At 35.6% G+C, this 19,840-nt stretch overlaps 1 protein-coding gene across 2 annotated transcripts in view; it reads right to left on the reverse strand.

Annotated features, from left to right (window-relative positions):
• The window catches only part of LOC125241600 (phytanoyl-CoA dioxygenase domain-containing protein 1), a 34,979-nt gene extending 17,204 nt beyond the window's left edge, over window positions 1–17,775 (reverse strand). The window contains exons 1-4 of one of the 2 annotated variants that reach the window (XM_048150156.1): window positions 17,468–17,775; window positions 9,828–9,854; window positions 4,820–4,963; window positions 4,276–4,392 (exon numbers count right to left, since the gene is read on the reverse strand). In XM_048150156.1, the coding sequence (XP_048006113.1) occupies window positions 4,276–4,392; window positions 4,820–4,963; window positions 9,828–9,854; window positions 17,468–17,491 (312 nt within the window). In that variant the 5' untranslated portion in view covers window positions 17,492–17,775. The remainder of the gene's footprint in view (window positions 1–4,275; window positions 4,393–4,819; window positions 4,964–9,827; window positions 9,855–17,467) is intronic. The other variant, XM_048150157.1, reaches the window with a different exon arrangement.
• Window positions 17,776–19,840: the final 2,065 nt, after the last annotated feature.

Below are 19,840 nucleotides of genomic sequence, written 5' to 3' on the forward strand. Positions count from 1 at the left end.
ACAATAGCAGCAGCATATCACACTCTATTTTCTGGAACTGGTATTCATTTCCATAACGAGGGTAATGGAATAAGCAGAACAGATTTTGGTCAAGGTTATTGTTTATTGTGTTTTGATTTAACTCCTGATTTATCTGCTAATTCAACTTCACACTGGAATCTTGTTAGACATGGTAGCGTTCGGATAGAAGTACGTTTTGATTCCGCTCTAACTAGTACCATTAACTGTATTGTGTATGCAGAATTTGATAATATAATTGAAATAAATAAAAATCGTGATGTATCTGTAGATTACAATAGTTAAGAAACATATAAATACCCCGTTCTCTTTAATTTATTTTATTTGGAATTCATCATTGTTTGCATGATCATCAATAATTTGTATATGTTACTTAACTATGGATACTAAAGAAATTCAATTTTGTATGAGGAAACTAAACCCATTGTTTAATTCAAATGTTTTTGCTGCCAACAAAATACCTATTCGGGTTAATCTACCTACCTTTATTGTCAGTAATTTGGACCCTGATTCAAAACCGGGTTCCCATTGGGTTGCTATACACATTGATGTAAATGGTGTAGGTGAATATTTTGACTCCTTTGGCAGGAAACCTTCCGGTTATCATAAGTCATTTCTAGATAGAAATACGAGACGGTGGTTTTACAATAATAAATCACTTCAAAACCATTTCACTTCTGTTTGTGGTGAATATTGTTTAGTTTATTTGTATTTTAAGTTTCATGGAAAATCTATGAAACATATGCTTAACTTGTTTTCTGATAATTCTTTATGTAATGATCTAGTATTACGAAATATGTTTAAGACCTTTTTTGTGAAATAAATAAAAATACGTGTACTGGTAATAATGATTTTTATTTTTAATTCTCACATAGTTACCTTTATAAAACTACAGACATTTGACACCATTTTATTTCTTATTTATTTTGTTTGGAATGTGAAACAATGCAAAAGAATATCTTACAAGGAAATTTACTTAAATCATAAAAAGGAAAGATAAGAAATGTGAAACACTTTAACACTATCCTACTGCTATCGTTAAAAATTATATTTATCACTGTTTCTTATTATCTATAAAATATTTTACACATGTGTCCTTAGAAGCTAATTGTTTTGTAATATTATATACAATATTTCGCGTATTTTGTAATTCCAAGTCGTCTTCCAACGCAAAATACTTCAGTCTGACGTCCGCGTGCTTCCAGTGTTCCGTGGGTGGGATGTTTTTGATTGTTTGCATATCATATATCTCTATTTTAATTAAGTGAGATGAATACGCCCCATCATCTTGTCCAGATGATAAATTAGCCACGCCTTCTGGCGAACTTTTGCTTACATTCGAAGACCGTTTCAAGGTTTTACACTGCTTTTTAGGTCGTTCAAAGAAGCTGTCAATATTATTTCCAGGACGTTTCTTTGCGAGGGCTTGCTTAACTTTGAAACCAGCTGTACCTTCCTCATCGGTTGAATCACCCTGATTTTCCGGGTAGTAATAGTTCTTGAAAGTATTTTCAGAGAACTGAAACAATGAAAGACAATATTTTAAACACTATTAACAATTCTATTAATTAAATACAAAGAACACTAGACGAAACAATATTATAAAAAGGCAATATGGGTTACAGTAATTTAAAAAGAAAAACATACTCACGTCCATTGTTGGATCTGTCTATAAACACTTCACTTTTAAACGCACACTCCACTTCTCTATATACCACACTAGATACAAGGAGCTCTGGTACAGAAGGCTGCCTCTACAGGAATACTTATTCAGCCTCGACTCTCTTTGGCTTTTATACTCGTAATATGGTAGAGAGCAGGGGAACGTACCATAAATCTTGTTTCAACCAGTTCATCTTATACCTGAACGCAAACAATAAACTTTTTGTCATTTTACAATACAATAAACATCTATAATAAAGCAACTAAGTTGTTACAATAAAAAATTCAAGTCACAAGAATTACCGGTGCGTTAGTCTAAAACATGTTTACACCAGTTAATGCTTTGTTAAATATGAATACAAAGTATCATGCCTTGACATGTTCGTCGAAGGATCTCTTTACCTAAAACCCGAATTATTCAAATAAACGGAAACAATAAATATATATTATCTTTAAAAATGCACAAAAGACATTTTTATTCACATAGAATTAGCCTTAAACATGTTTTAACCGGTTCTCAGTTTCTCACGTCTTAACAAGTTTATTGAAAGTATGCATTCTCTTAAACAATACACAAGTCATAAAAAATAATAATAGACATAGGTAAGTAAATTATTCAAAGAAGGTACAATAAATAAAGCAATTAAGCAAAAACGCAACTTCACAAAATTACCGAGGTTTATTCAGATACAAAACATTGAAATATATGTAAAAAAAAAAAAAGTTTGATAAGATGGGAAATTAACTTTTATTAAGACGTAATCAAAAATTGACTTATTAATCATATGTACAAATTTGGTAATACAACAAAGAGATGTATGATAGAAATAGGTATAAGATATCATAAATATTCGAGAAAAAGAAAGATACGCTAGATAGGATCGTTAAGTTTAGGTATTTGGATAAACTTAAATGTAACTCAGAAGTTCTTAAGTTAAAACGTAATTATAATACATTTCATAAATACCTACATTTATAGAAATAAAAATAAAAGTAGGTGAAACTCAGTTAGGTTTCATAAAGGTAAGTCTAGACTACTTAGGTTAACTAAGAGTAGGTTTTAATTAAATTTGGTTAGGTTACGAATGGAAAAGTTAGGTATTTTAATTAGGTTAGGTTAGGTTAGAATCGCAATCCATATGATCACAAAGTTATACTAAAAATTAATTATAAAATACCTATCAGTATGAGACACAAGGAAAAGGTGTGCATGACACTGCCAGGTAGCTGGGTAGGGTAACAATGGTCTAGCGCCGAGTCCAGATCGAACAATAGAAAGGGTCGGTAATCCTTTTGTGACCGTCGTGCACAAGGTGTATTGTGTAAAGAACGTATTCTGTAAATACTAGAAGGAGGCTTCTGAGAGCGTCGAGACCCAGCGCAATGAATCTAAATGGGGGCTATTTTTTTTTTTTTTTTTTTTTTTTTTTTTTTTTTTTAAGGTTTAGCAAGACCATGGATGGGCGGTGGTGGGGTCCTGGGAGCAGGCCCCAGACCCGGGCTGGTAACGGGGGTATCCTACTACTTCCGTCCGCGGATAATCTCAGTGGCCGTTAGCACTAGAAAGCTGAAATTTGGTATCAATACGTATATCAATCACGCCGACAAAGTAGTAAAATAAAAAGTGGAAAAATATGTTTTCTTAGGGTACCCCCCCTACATGTAAAGTGGGGACTGATTTTTTTTTCATTCCAACCCCACCGTGTGATATATTGTTGGATAGGTATTTAAAAATGAATAAGGGTTTACTAAAATCGTTTTTTAATAATATTAATATTTTCGGAAATAATCGCTCCTAAAGGAAAAAAAAAAGTGTACCCCCCCCCCTCTAACTTTTGAACCATATGTTTAAAAAATATGAAAAAAATCACAAAAGTAGAACTTTATGAACTTTCTAGGAAAATTGTTTTGAACTTGATATTCAGTAGTTTTTGACAAAATATGGAAAACTACGGAACCCTACACTGAGCGTGGCCCGACACGCTCTTGGCCGGTTTTTTAAGATTAGCTCACAATTTAATACTTAAATAAATATTGGGGACACCTTACACAGATCAACTTAGCCCCAAACTAAGCAAAGCTTGTACTATGGGTGCTAAGCGACGATATACATAGGTACTTAAATAGATAAATATATACTTATACAGTATGTAAACTAACGAAAACCATTTACTGTAACCCGTAAATGTCCAGGTGATACTGAGAAACTTTTACTATGGGATCAACCCCGAAATCACGAAAATATCTTCTGACAGTTTCATAGGTAGTTTTATTTTATAGTAAGTATTTCCTATGGGAGAGTAAATTTTTATTTCGCGTTTTGGGTGTTGGTCCCATAGTAAAAGTTGCTCTGTGTAACTTAAATATTAACAGGTTTCAGTAAATGGTTTTCGTTGGTTTACATACTGTATACATAGAAAACATCTATGACTCAGAAACAAATATCTGTGCTCATCACACAAATAAATGCACCCTTACCGGGATTCGAACCCAGGACCGCGGTTTAGCAGGCAGAGTCACTACCGACTGAGCCAGACCGGTCGTCAGACATTTAAGAAAATTCAACTGCATTCTCCGTGGGATAAGTTACATTACCTTATTTAATGAAGTGCTTGGGTCCACTTGAAGTTTTCCATCGGCATCGAGCGCATCTTTTTCGTAGAAATAACTGATTTTATCGTTGCTTTCCATAAAGTACTTGTCTCTTAATTGCTGTAAACATAAATAGACGGATTACTTAATGTTAAGTTAGACTTATATTGACCGGGATATAGACCGTGATTACCTTTTTGATTTTTGTCGAGCTCCCGATATTTCGACGCAGTTGCATGCATCATGATCACGGAAAATAATACGGATCAATATAAGTCTAATGAAAATAACCGTGAATCATTCAAAACTCTTAATGTTAAGTTATCGTTTACTGATAATTAATGTGAAGTTATTTAAAACTTGACATATTTTAAAGATAAGGAGCTAAGAAACTAAGTTTATATACCTTTGGTCCATAAGAGTTTCAGAATAGAATTGAACAAAGTGAGGGGTCGAATAATAAATATCCCAATGTTACATAAAACTGACATTAATGATAACACTTCAGCATCGTAAATTGTAGAGGTACAGTTGTTAGAGTAAATACCTGTTGTTCAGGCTCAGTGGTGGAGAAGACGGTGGGCGGCGCGTCGGGCAGGCCGCGCGTGAGCTCCAGCCCGGCGGCCACCAGCTCCTCGCACTCGGCCTCGCGGAGAAACCCCTCCACCACCGCGAACCCGTCGCGCTCCAGCTGCGAACACGATGTTAGCTCATGTCTGTTCAAGTATGTCGACAATATGAAAGGGGGTCAAAAATTAAGTCGAGACATGAAGTTTTTACTTTTTTCGATTGACAAAGAATCGTTAAATTTGGAAGGAATGGCCCTGGGTACGTAGTCGAATGGCACAAACGCTCACGAAACGAAACGCTCGTAGATATGTATCTCTGTCGCTCTTGCGTATTGGCGCGAGGGCGCGACAGAGCCAGACTACCTTTCGCCCCGTTTCATTTTCGTTTCGCGTCACAGAAATGCCTTTCGGCCACGGCACCTGAACATACAGCCAAGAGCATTTCTATGTTTCATAGATTTTTGTAAACACGATTGAAAGTAATTAACGAAAAACCGGTTAAAGTAATAATTAGTGGCATTTTGTTTTGGCCAAGATGATAATCGGGCGTTTTTTGTTATTACGCTAGCACCCGGATGTTTATTGTGTCGTTTTACAGCACCGAAGCCAACATGGCAATATTCCAATAATTTGGAGTTTTGTAATGAATTTCAGTAGTTTGTATGTGCCTACTACGGCTACTACTTACACTTTGATATGGTTGATCATATTTGTCTTCAATTTTCAAAGTCTTCTATGCAGGTATAAATGGTTTGGCTACTAAATTTTAACAATCATCGTCGATAAACTTCCCGGCAAAGATCCGACTTACAATTGAACGGGTCTAACCCCGATATGGTCCCATTGGAACCAAGACGGGGTCTGATGATGGGATCTTGGAGAAATCGAGGGAACTCTTCAAATGTTATAGGCACATGTAATGTTTTTAGTGTATTTTTCAAAGTACACCAGTATTTACGCCTGATGGTAATAATTTTATGTGACTGGGTTGATGATGGAAGGTCAACTCCTCAATGGTTAGGAGTTACAGGATAATTCTTTCACTACTGTAAGCATATTCGGACTGATACTTATTACAATAGGAACCACTAAAAATCAAGAAATAAATAAACTTAAAAAAAAAACCGCCTTCAAAAATAAGCGTATTACAAAACACGGAGAAACTAAAAAGGAAAAAAATGATAAACCTTTCAGATTTCTTATCGGATTGCAAGAGTCGGGGCCAGCCTGCGTAAGGTTGGGTGGGGCAAACAGGCAATATAGCAAGGCGAGGAACAGGGCTGGTACCGACTACAAAAATAATTGATTTATTTATAATTTGGATGTTTAGATTATTGCAATCCGATAAGAAATCTGAATTCAAAGGTTTATTATTTTTTCCTTTTTAGTTTCTCCGTGATTTGTAACGCGCTTATTTTTGAAGGTGGTTTTATTTTTATAAACAATAAAATATTTGTAATGTAGTGCTTATAATTATTAAATGTAATACTTTTTTTATAAATATTTTTTGAGACAAAATCATACTTCATTGACTTGGAACAATGCACCCTACATCCGACACTATAGGAACTACATCCGACACTATCGGACCTACATCCGACAGTATCGAAAGCGTTTTTCGGATGTAGGATGTCGGTCCTACATCCGATATCGGATACGATAATGTAAAAACGGCCTAAGGCGATTTCAAAATACGAATATTGAAAGGTAACTGAATTGTTATATCACCCTTTGATACAGAAACAAATATCTACGTTTGGTGGAGTTATGTTTACAATGCATTTTTATCTCTTGTTTGTTTTGCGAGAAATTCCATCACAAAGCGTCTGCGATGTGCGACACATTTTCGCTATGGAATTTTAACTCAGGCATGTTTTGTGGCAACCACCGGCTGCGCTGCAAGCATTTTAAATTTAAAAGCATGAGAGCAGAGTTATTAATAAATATTAAACATAGGTTAAGTATATCGTAAGATTACAGTCTATTGTCATTTACTTTTGTTTTTTTTACGGCAAAATTTACTTTGATAGAAAATAACCTTTGGACAGTAAGTATACCTGCATTAATGTATGTAGGTATATATTACATTCAGTTATTATTGCTAGCATGATCAGCTGTTGAGTAACTAAAATTCTTAGATAGAAAAACACGGATTCGATTCCCAAACGATCGCGTTTAGAGTTAAAAAAATCCTAATTTTACAAAATATGAATTTCTTGGAATGACTGCTCGCTTTTCCACGGTGGACGAACTACAGCCACAAAATATATAATAGTACAAGTACAGAAGGCTCACTCCTTTGATGTTCACAAAATGCCGCCATTCTAAATTTACCTACATTAACAAACGGGCCGCACGTGAGCATCCGACATTGAATTTTATTGCGCCGCGCGAAGGTTTTCACTGCTGACTGGGCCGCGAATTCGCGGCCGGCGACATGTACTTGTAGCGCGGCGATAGAATACAGCGAAGATGATCAGGCCATCGTTGTGTGGCCGTAGAAGCCAAAAATTATAACGAAGTTATAGCTATGTTTATGATGCAGTTGCTGTTGATGCTGGTAGTTTAACTCTATATAAAATCTAATGGCCCCTGTACACACATGGCCAACGGTTCCACCAACCCCCTTGGCCAAGCGTGTAGAGGGCTACTTGGCCGTAAGTTGGCAGTTGGCGCTTGCGCTTGCCGGCCAACCGATTGGTGTCGGTTTTTTGTCCACACATCAAAGGATCTTGGCGCCAATGGCCAACAGCGTTTACACGTTGGCGCTTCATTTCATTCAGTTGGTCGTCAGCCGTCAGAGAGGACGGTAGTGAAATATTTACGAAAATAATAAGTTTATCTATGTCAATAATAGTGTAGATTTTAGGAAATAAAATAACCTTGCAAATGTTTAATGTATTTCCTAAAAAAGATAAATGTTCTTATCAGAATATTCAAAAAATTGTTAATATTTCAAATAATTTAATTTTACTACGGGGTTATTATTTTTTAATCAAATTTTTCTGACAACGTCTATGACCTAGAATTTCCTAGACTTTTCCATTCCACGTCCATCTTTCATGAAGAGCCAATGCCAAGTGATTGGTTCGCCAATGTGTAAACAGCGGCTCTTATCTTGGCCAAGGGGTTTCACAAAGGGCTGGTGGAACCGTTGGCCATATGTGTACAGCGGCCATAATAAATTCTTGACTTACCTGCACCAAGGATTATTTATATAGGATTTACATACTTCATACCAAGAATCGTACCTCGAATAATTACACTGAAGAAGCCTACAATTTTTCAAAACGTGTATTGACATAATATTATTATTTCTTATAAAAAATAAAAACACGCAGACATATTTGGGGAAAATATGATTTTAGCCACTTCCAGGCTACGAAACAGCGCCGTCTAGTTTTAAACCTAAAATGCTCATACCTTTCAGGGGTACGCTTTTGTATGGGCTTTGTCAGTCCCGTAATAAATCGTTCATGATTTACACCTTATAATTTCGAGTTGGCAACATATTTACTATGAAAATGTTGTGGTGACATATCTTGAAAATGACCAGTTTTGCTTTTCATGGAACCGGCGACTTCGGTTTAAACCGGAAGGTATCCACCATAAAAACCAATGCACAGTTGGTATTGTTGCATAGAGCTGTAAACAGCGCGGCGGTGGCGGGTGCGCGAGCGCGCCTCTCGGCGTCTGCCGCCCCCACGTGGCGAGACTATTTTGGCGTTCGTTAGCTATTTCAGGAGCTTATTTCAATGTTACGCGATGTGGAGGGCTTTACACATAGTCAGCATATTTTTAAATCTGGTTATTAAATAAATTTTAACGATGCATGTGGCCAAATGAAGTTTCTAACTTAACAGTTTCGTAATTCAACTGAAACATTTAAATCTCGTTTTTATGATGCCGACTCGATATTACACTTAACACCTAAATATCTAAACACCTTTTCTGAACATACTTTAATTAATTTCTGTACAATCAGTATACAATATAAATATAAAGATGTTACCCACAAGTACATAGGGATCCGACGTATATATCAATATTATTACTTACAAAGATAAACGTGTGACCTTTAACATAAAATATGTTTATAGCTAAATTCGCACAGCAGAGTTTACAAATGTCATGTATATATGTGAAACATTGGGATTATATTTGTCATTATATTTTATTGCGCATGCACTCTCTGTAATTGAAATGAGTCGATAGAAGATAGTCATGGGTACTTCATACAATTTCAATCATCGATAGATACTATTTTTAGTGAAATACTAAAAATAAGTATTTGATTAGTTGCCAATAACTGGTATAACGCAAGGAAAAAGAAAATGAAAAAAAATATTCCATGTTATCTTTATTTATTTTATAAGCTACCTACCGACTAACTAATTTAAAGTAGTTACTCACCTATAGTAATATTTAGTTCCATTTTATAAGTATAGTAAGGCCATGACATGTTTTTACTAATAAATAATAATAAGTAGGTACGTTTCTTGAGCTTTGTATTTTATGTACGTAACTAAGAGTATTATTAATTTTGTAGGCAGTCAGTCTAGCGCCATAATAGGCTAAGAGTGAAAACCTTTTAACGGCATGGTTGCCATGGTTAGCCGCACTTAATAATCAAAAGCCTCTACGGGCCGTATCAATTAACAGGCGGGTATGGAGACGTCACTATACATTATTACTACACACAGTCACAAATACTTAGGCTACTAGACCCATAGTATTTATTCGAAACTAATAAAAAACCAGAAGTTCGTGTGAGACGAATGATGTATTGTCCAAGAAGAAATATTACATATGTAACCATGGAAACCATGAATATTAATGTTTCTAGTCTTATACATAGGTATACAAAGTACATACTGCAACAGTTCGTACTAATTATTAAAATATATATATATATATATATATATATATATATATATATATATATATAATTATTATATGTATACGCTTTTGGCGCGCTTTTAATACCTTTGCGCCAATATCCGCATCAAAAAACTGAAACGACAAAAAAATATCACGAATCATCATAATAATCCGTCGAAAAAGGCGATCCGTAGAAAGTTAACATGCAAAAGCTACTTAATTGCCCGAGTTAAACTGTATACATACGCTCCAGTCAATAATCCTTATTCCTAAAAACGATATTTATCTATAGTTAGGTGACGCAAAACATGACTCGATACCATTTTATACATATACGGGCGAACCTCTTAACGGTGGTGAGTATAGGACATAAAAAATGGAATTACATAACTTTTAATTAAAATTGAAATATTTTTTTTATCCATACAAATTAATTCGACCCGCAACGTAATGCAAACACACTCGCGTTAAACGCTCGTTGACAGTTGTCATTGATTGTCATCGCAACCACGTTTACAGTACATTGCTGCTGGAAAAAAATTCAAAAATTCATTATATATGGCCAACTTCTGCTATTAGACCAAGGACGATATGACACCGGCCCAGACAAAGCCCATACAAAACAGCGTACCCCTGAAATGTATGGGCCTTTTAGGCTTAAAACAAGAAGGCGCTGTTGTGGAGCCTGTAAGTGACCAAAATAATTTTTTATCCCAAATATTTTTGCGTGTTTTAATTTTTTTTAGAACAAAAGACATGCTTCTTTTTTTCATATCATGATATCACGTCAATACATATTTTGAAAAAAAAAAAATGTAGGCATGATCAGTGTAGTTATGATAGTATTTAATAGGTGGCGCCATAAATTAAATATAACAAGATCATACCATCCCATACATTAAAATGCGACCGCCTACGAACGCGCTTACACTCCACCACACATAGATGGCGCCACAAAAAATGCCTTGTTATATTTAATTTATGGTGGCGCTAAAAAATTGAGGTACGATTCTTAGTATGAAGATTGTAAATCCGATATAAATCATCCTTGTATTAGACTCGGGAAACCTAGGATAAACATAGGTCGTGATTACCTTTCTGTTTTTTGTCGAGTCTCGATGTTTCGTCGCAGTTCAATAAATATGGCAGTTAAGCAAATAAATAATGTAATTCTAGTGAGACCGCCGTTCTGTATCGATTCCAAAAATTTTCAGCCATGTTGAGCGCAACGTCATGATATTTTCATTGGGTTATGTGCGTGCGCTACAAAGAAGAATATCAGTGGTGAGCAGTGCAAGCCCGCTGCTAACTTTATAAATAAAATAAAAAATGCTTGGGTAATGTTTTTGCCCTACAACTGTATTTTTTTATTTTATCTGATAATTTATTTATTTTGAACACGTTTATCTTTATTTTAAACACAAAAAAATACTAGACACATGTAGCAATATTTTGAAAAAGGATTATTCTAAATATAAAACTAATGTGGTGATCAGTGTGCAGCAAACATATGAATGTTAGCTGTGAGTCAAGTTTGTGCGTCACGAACAAATCTAGAACAGTCACATTACATCGTTATATAATAATAGGTAGGTCTCTACCTACACCTATTCCACACCTATTCCCAAATATTCGGAAACCCGTATTTTGTAAGCTTAAGTAATCCTATCTCCTATATTTACCTAGAATTCGGTAAACCTATATGAATTCACAGCCAACGTACCTATCGTCTATGGCCTGTAGCGTAGCGTACATTATTATAAATGGGAAAGTGGGTTGTTTGTTTGTCCGTCTTTCACGGCAAAACGGAGCGACGAATTGACGTGATTTTTTAAGTGGAGATAGTTGAAGGGATGGAGAGTGACATACGGGCCGATTTTTGCGCTACAAAGAAGAATGTCAGTGGTGAGCAGTGCAAGCCCGCTGCTAACTTTATAAATAAAATAAAAAATGCTTGGGTAATGTTTTTGCCCTACAACTGTATTTTTTTATTTTATCTGATAATTTATTTATTTTGAACACGTTTATCTTTATTTTAAACACAAAAAAATACTAGACACATGTAGCAATATTTTGAAAAAGGATTATTCTAAATATAAACTAATGTGGTGATCAGTGTGCAGCAAACATATGAATGTTAGCTGTGAGTCAAGTTTGTGCGTCACGAACAAATCTAGAACAGTCACATTACATCGTTATATAATAATAGGTAGGTCTCTACCTACACCTATTCCACACCTATTCCCAAATATTCGGAAACCCGTATTTTGTAAGCTTAAGTAATCCTATCTCCTATATTTACCTAGAATTCGGTAAACCTATATGAATTCACAGCCAACGTACCTATCGTCTATGGCCTGTAGCGTAGCGTACATTATTATAAATGGGAAAGTGTGTGTGGTTGTTTGTTTGTCCGTCTTTCACGGCAAAACGGAGCGACGAATTGACGTGATTTTTTAAGTGGAGATAGTTGAAGGGATGGAGAGTGACATACGGGCCGATTTTTGAGTCTCACGCGTTCGAATTCAGAAAATTGTCACTGAAAATAATATGCAAGTCACCGTTTTCAACCGGTATTTTAGTGACAAAATCCCGTATGCGAGATTCAAAAATCGCCCTCATAGGCTACTTTTTGTCTCTTTATAACCCCCCCCACTTGCCTGAAATGGGGGATGGAAGTTTGTATTGAGCATTCCGCGATTTTCTAATTTAACGCGAGCGAAGCCGCGGGAAAAAGCTAGTAGTCATATATGTATCATGAATAAGTGAAGCTGAAGTTTTGCGTTTTGCCTAAAGTTGTCACATTTTTAACACGTTTTACGATTTTGTGTCATAAAATGGAATGACATGAAATGAGAAGACGCTCTGCTCAAGCTCAAAGGCAATTTCTATTAACCTATTTCCATTAAAGTGCAGCACTTTATTGCTTATTGGATATCGCAGATATCAGTAACGCGTGCCTCTTGCTTGAACGAATAACGCTGTGGATGGATAGTAAATATGACTTCAAAACAGACAAATAATAAGTATTTTTTTCTCCAATGTGCTAGAAAATTTCACCTCCTTGTTATATGGGATAATTATTACGTAAAACTTTGCTCAGATGGCGGCACTTCCCCATTGAGGAGGGCCTACGGCGAAGTTCACGAACCTTGCTCTACACTACATTTTATACTTAAAGAAAACTTTCCAAAAAGACTGCATAGGTACCTACTTAGTGTGTATATTTTATTCTATGGTTTACTATCTGTGAAAATGATTCACTCTGATGGTGGCGGAAGATTGCCCTAATATTGCCTATAGTTTATGATCATGAATATCATAATCAAACGCGAACAAAAAAACACGGGAAAGTAAAAACTTGTTGGGTAAAAATTATGAACCACGGAGCGTCTGCCTATGAAACGTTAATTACCTACTTTTATCTCTAAGTTAGCTAGTGTCTCGTCCTCCGTAAAGTTGCCTCCAATTAAAAGCGACATCAAAGATAGTGCAAGAGTGATACCTACTGATGTGCCGGCGGAAAGTTTCCAAAATTCTGAAATTTTCACATAGGAAAACTTCGGAAACTCTCCATACTTTGTATGGACAATTGTATGGATGGAAACTTTCCATTTCATAAATTTAAATTCCCTTTATTTTTCGTGAAAGTTTCGTGAATTTTTCAAGAAATTTAAGATTTTTTTGGAAAGTTTCCGCAACTTGCACATCACTATGGTATCACTGATACCGATGTGAAGGGAAGATTCACTGGAGTTCAAACAGGTATACCAAACGGACCTGTTTTTGGGAAAGCGAAACTGTACCTATTCAAAACTACCTTTGAAACCTAAGTATGTAGGAATCACTTTTGTACGTTCGTTCATGAAGGTATCTTCTTCGTTTTTATAATAAGTAGTTATAGTTTCCAGGACTTTGGCCATGAAAATATTTTTCTTAAAGCAAGGCATTAGATCCACCGACGGGGCATTCCGCGCAAATTACAAAAATACCATAACTTTGCTTTAGCCAATATATATGTAGATTTAAATACCCGCATACGTGACAAGGAGATGCTTTACTAAGTAGGTGGCATCTTCCAGCCTCCGAAATCATGCCTCTGGAGGTTTAGAAGGCGCATTAATAATTAGTGTCAGTTGGAAAGACACTGAAACACTCCTAGTGCGTTTTCACACTATACGATCCGATATCAGATGTCGGAAGGATTTCGAAGGCAAAAATCAAAGATGGCGGCTTTAATGTATGGGATATCGGTCCTACGTCCGATATCGGATCGGATAATGTGAAAACTTGCACCACCGGCTTAACTCAAGGTTAGTGGGCTGTCAATAGTCAAAGTCCATATAAAATGGTTGGTTAACCTCGGGTTAACCCTCCATTTTTGGTGGTGCAAGTGACCCTTATCTAACTATTTAATCAAAGCATTTAAAGATCTCTAAACCTTTTACATGACTTACGGCGAGGGCGTATTAAATCCTGCGCGTACCTACTGCTTTTCACATTATGTACCTATGGGAAAATTTATATGTCATATTATAAATTATTTAAACTAAAATATAATGTATATGTAAAAACAAGTACCTAATAAACGTATAAAATGTGCCCTTGAACACAAAAGCATCACTTTGCCCATGACAGGGAGGAAATGTACCACTTTATTGTGTAGTAGAAATTGCCTGACGGTCTAAGAGATAGTCTAATATAATTATGTGCCCTTGTTCAACTATTTTATCAACTCAGCATGATTGATTAGAATATACACAATTACACATATGACCATGTCAATTTACAGTTTCTAGACTTTCTAGCACTAAGTGCGTTTTCACATTATCCGATCCGATATCGGATGTCGGACCGATATCCCATATATTACAGGCGCCATCTTGGATTTTTTCCATTGGAATCCTTCCGACATCCGATATCGGATCGGATAATGTGAAAACGGCCTAACGGTTGCGGACCAAAACTGCGAAGTGCGAACTGATGGATTTATAAACAAACAAATAAATAAATATTATAGGACATTCATACACAGATTGATCTGTCTGTCTGTCTGTTTGTTTGTCCGTCTTTCACGGCAAACCGGAGCGATGAATTGACGTGATTTTTTAAGTGGAGATAGTTGAAGGGATGGAGAGTGACATAGGCTACTTATTGTCTCTTTCTAACGCGAGCGAAGCCGCGGGCAAAAGCTAGTTATAAATATACTAATACTTATATACGTAGATACTAGAGGTATAAAGGGTGCTAGTTGATTACGGAACCCTAAAAATTATTATTTATTTAAACGCTGACATATTCAGCGTTTAAATATAATAATAACCGCTTTTGGCGTCCGCGTCGCACCTGTTGTGTCATTTAGAGTAGAAAAATAAACGCAGCCAATTTTAAAACCACTCACAACATACTCGTACAGACGACTCGTAAAAAATGCCGGCTACCCGTCAATAATGTAGAGTCAACTCGAATAGGTACTAACAACAATACGGGTTTAGTGTGGTTCGAGGTACTTACGTGTAAATGGCCATCAATATCAATGTCAACATATCGAACGATATCACAATCTTCATAGTAAAAATCGTACCTCAATTTATTAGCGCCACCTATTAAATACTAATTTTCAACTACACTGATGATGTCAACAAATTACTTTTTTTTTCATAATGTGTATTGACGTGATGTCATGATATTAAAAAATAAAAACACGCAAAAATATTTGATGGAAAGATGTATTTTGCCACTTCCCGGCTGCGAAACAGCGCCATCTAGTTTTATCCCTAAAACGTCCATACATTTCAGGGGTACACTTTTTTGTATGGGCTTTGTCAGTGCCAGTATATATCGTCCTTGCCTCATACTTGCTCATACTAATAGATTGTCTTTGTCCTTGTTACTTACTAATTAATAATTAATATATAATCATACCAGCCCTATTAACCCAACAGGCAATTTCAATTACAATTCAATGTGTTGAAGTATTAAAGTTCAGAAAATGACCTAAGCAAAGAGTTTTATCAAACAATCAATTAGTTAATCTAATATCGATAGCAAGGATCAAGTTTCAACGGAAGACCAAGGACTTATCGCGGCTTCTCTGAATTAGCTGTCATTAAAAGGTATTTAAGAGTAGTAAATACTAAACTTTAATACTAGCAGAAGTCTGTTTTTAGATTTAACAACAGTTAAGTTCTGAATAATATTTCTGTCAAACGAGAGTCTATAGAATCCAATTCAACGACGATCAAATCAACAAATACGATCTAACACGAATGTAGTGCAATCACATCATGGTTGGTATTTATTTGTACATCAATAAATGCTATAGGTAAATGTGCGGCCTACACTTTTCAACTAAGTATTGTCAGTGACATCTGTCGGTTACTTTTGTTGAAATCTATTACAATAGTTATTTGTTTTACAAGGGGGCAAAGTTGTTGTTTAACCGCACGTGCCAATATTGATACCCGTGCAAGCGACAGATTCCAATAGAATATAGAATATTCCAGTGGAATCTTGAGCGTTGCGAGGGTATAGAGGTATATATAGAGGCACGAAGGTTAAACAAACATTGCCACCGAGTGAAACACAATTTTTTTCACCACACCAACACTAAGAAAATATATTATGAACTGTAAAGCATCCAAATAAATAAAAAACTTCAATTTATTTATTAACGTTTATGATTCAAAATTATCATTTATACGTGAATTCCAACACTCAGCTTTATACATCAAGTTAAAATTTGTATGAAATTACTTTGCACTCTTGTGGATAAAAAAAAAATCAGTTGGTGTGGTGAAAACATTATTATTAGCAGTCGCAACATTCATCCGGGTCATAACACTCACTTATTAGGTACTAACTAGAAATAAGGATCCTTATTTCGATAAACTTGATATGCATCCATTACAACATTTATAAGCGTGTTTACTAGTAGTTACCTATAGGTAGGCACTTCTTTAAAACCTGACAAATGATTATACATTAGGTACACCTTAGTTTAATCTTCACTAATAATAATAGGTGTTAGATCTGCGCGGAGGGTAGGGGGGGAGGGGGATGCTACGGGAACTACACGACCGTCAAACACACGAGCTAGTTTAACACTGGTTTATTATATTATATACATGCAGAACAGGAGGGCGATTTTTGAATCTCGCATACGGGATTTTGTCACTAAAATACCGGTTGAAAACGGTGAATTGCTTATTATTTTCAGTGACAATTTTCCGAATTCGAACGCGTGAGACTCAAAAATCGGCCCGCTGCGGGTTACAAACACAGCGGCGCGCACTCACACCACACACTCATACATACCTAACATTCCTCCCTCTTATCTAGTTACTATTTACTATCTGTTATTTAGCTACATACCTAACTGTGTGCATGGTAACAATGTGTTTTCAAGTCCTTAATACAATTATTAATTCTGAAGGACAAAGACTCGGATATCGGTTTATTCATTATAATACGTAATAACATAGGTACGTCATATGTATATCTATAACTTATAGTGTTTTCTAAAATCCCCATGTACTTTAACCATGACTTGAGTAACAAAAAATGCTACATTTATACCTACTAAAATTCTAAAAATATAATATTTTTTATTTATTTAATTTGCATATTACCATCTATTAGGTAGGTCGGTATACACAATTATAATACACATTCGTGTAAAACACTGTTTTTAAAACTACAGAATCATTCGCATATAGCTTAATTGCTTTTAATTTAATTCGTACCTGATTTAGTATTGTGTCGTGCATGGTCCCGCTGTATGTACCAACAACAATTAACTATAATTTGGACGACTCGCCGTGATAACCAACAACGCACAACTGACTCGAAATGAGTTGTTTCTCTTGGAATGGGTTGACACAAAACCGCGTTTCTCCGTTCGATGTCGGCGCGATGAGTGGGAAAATTATTTACACTGACTTGTGTCGTCTTAACACACGCATATGTTGTGTTTTGAGCGAGTGATGTAAGCTAAGACGATGTGAAACGTTGGCGATGGAGCGGCGTGCGTTCGCGCCGGCGGGTGACGCACCGCAGGCGGGGGACTTAACGCGCCATCTGCACACCCACTGCACACCACTCATGTTTTTTATTAGGGTTCCGTAGCCAAAATGGCAAAAACGGAACCCTTATAGTTTCGTCATGTCCGTCTGTCCGTCTGTCCGTCTGTCCGTCTGTCCGTCTGTCCGTCTGTCACAGCCGATTTACTCGGAAACTATAAGTACTACAGTGATGAAATTTGATGGGAATATGTGTTGTATGAACCGCTACAAAATTATGACACTAAATAGTAAAAAAAAAGAATTGGGGGTGGGGCCCCCATACATGTAACTGAGGGATGAAAATTTTTTTTTCGATGTACATACCCGTGTGGGGTATCAATGGAAAGGTCTTTTAAAATGATATAAAGTTTTCTAAAAAACATTTTTCTTTTTAAAATGTTCTCATTTCATTATTATGTATTTGGTATAAAATATAGAATATATCAACTAAAACCTACAATTGTTTATGTATACAAGGATACGAACTATATGGAGATATGTATAGGTACATACCAACACACATAGACACTGTATATCAGGTTTAGTTCTCATTTTTTCGGATTCCGTACCAAAAAGGTACATAAGGAACCCTTATTCTGCGACTCTGTCTGTCACATTACTAAATATCTCGAGAACTATTACCTATGCACGCCGCACCCAAATCTCATTAACCGCCGCACCCAAATCTCAAGAAAGGTGGTTCTCAATTCGTCTGTATTTTTTTTCTATGTTTGTTCCACGATATCTCCGTCGTTACTGGACCGATTTTGAAAAAAAAATTTTTTGATCGAATGTATATGCATACAGATTGGTCACATTTTTATCAGAACCCAGTTCTGATGATGGGATCTTGGAGAAATTGAGGGAACTCCTCAAATGTGAAAGGCATACATATAGTGATTTTTGTGTTTTTATAAGAACAACATGCATTTACGTACGGAACAGTGACTTATAGTGACTTTGGTATTTTTATAAGAACAGCATGCACTTTCGTCCAGAACAGTGACATTTGGTGCAGTGGAACTGCTGATGATGATCAGAACCGAACTCCTCAAATCTGAATGGCTAACTTATAGTGACTTTGGTATTTTTATAAGAACAGCATGCACTTACGTCCAGAACAGTGATATTTGGTGCAGTGGAACTGCTGATGATGGTCAGAACCGAACTCTTCAAATCTGAACGGCACTGTCATAGTGATTTTGGTATTTTTATAAGAATAGCATGCATTTAAGTTCAGAACAGTGACATTTATTTAGTTATGATTGTTAAGCATATTGAGTTTTCAAGTCAAATTTTGTCAAGATTTGATTTCTTATAATCGGATTCACGAGGAATTTAGGAAACTCCTCAAACCTTAACGGTATACGTATATTCATTAAATTTGTTTTTCCATCAATTAATCAAAGATTTATATTAAAAGCAGTTATAAAAATTACCTACACATTTCTACATAATCCAACATTCGCAAGAACCTTTCACCAGAACCCCAAAAGCGGCGGTTTTTTTTCTTAAAAATTATATTTTATTCATTAATATTAACTAATAACCAAGGATTTTTTATATAGGATTTACATACTTCATACTAAGAATCGTACCGTACCTCGATTTTTAGCGCCACCTATGAAATACTATCATAACTACACTTCACATATTCAATATACATTTTGAAAAAATTATATTTGAAAAGTGTATTGACGTGATTATCATGATTTTAAAATAAAGAAATATGTCATTTGTTCTTATAAAACATGAAAACACGCAAAAATATTTGGGGGAAAATATTATTTTGGCCACTTTCAGGGCTTTGTCAGTCTAGTATTAAATCGTTCTTGATATTAATTATGGAAAATGGCCAAAATGAAAAACCGCTGGTCATAGAGATTTCAAATTTGGCACGTAGGTTCCTTATACATATAGTGTAAAGGAGGACTAAGAAAGCTATTTTCAAAATTCACCTCCTAAGGGGGTGAAATGGGGGTTCAAAGTTTGTATGGGGAAACAAGATTAGTTATCCGAAACTTCACAGGAGGATTCCTAAAGACATATGACGAA

This window comes from Leguminivora glycinivorella, chromosome Z (assembly GCF_023078275.1).
Source record: "Leguminivora glycinivorella isolate SPB_JAAS2020 chromosome Z, LegGlyc_1.1, whole genome shotgun sequence".
Classification (NCBI taxonomy): domain Eukaryota; kingdom Metazoa; phylum Arthropoda; class Insecta; order Lepidoptera; family Tortricidae; genus Leguminivora; species Leguminivora glycinivorella.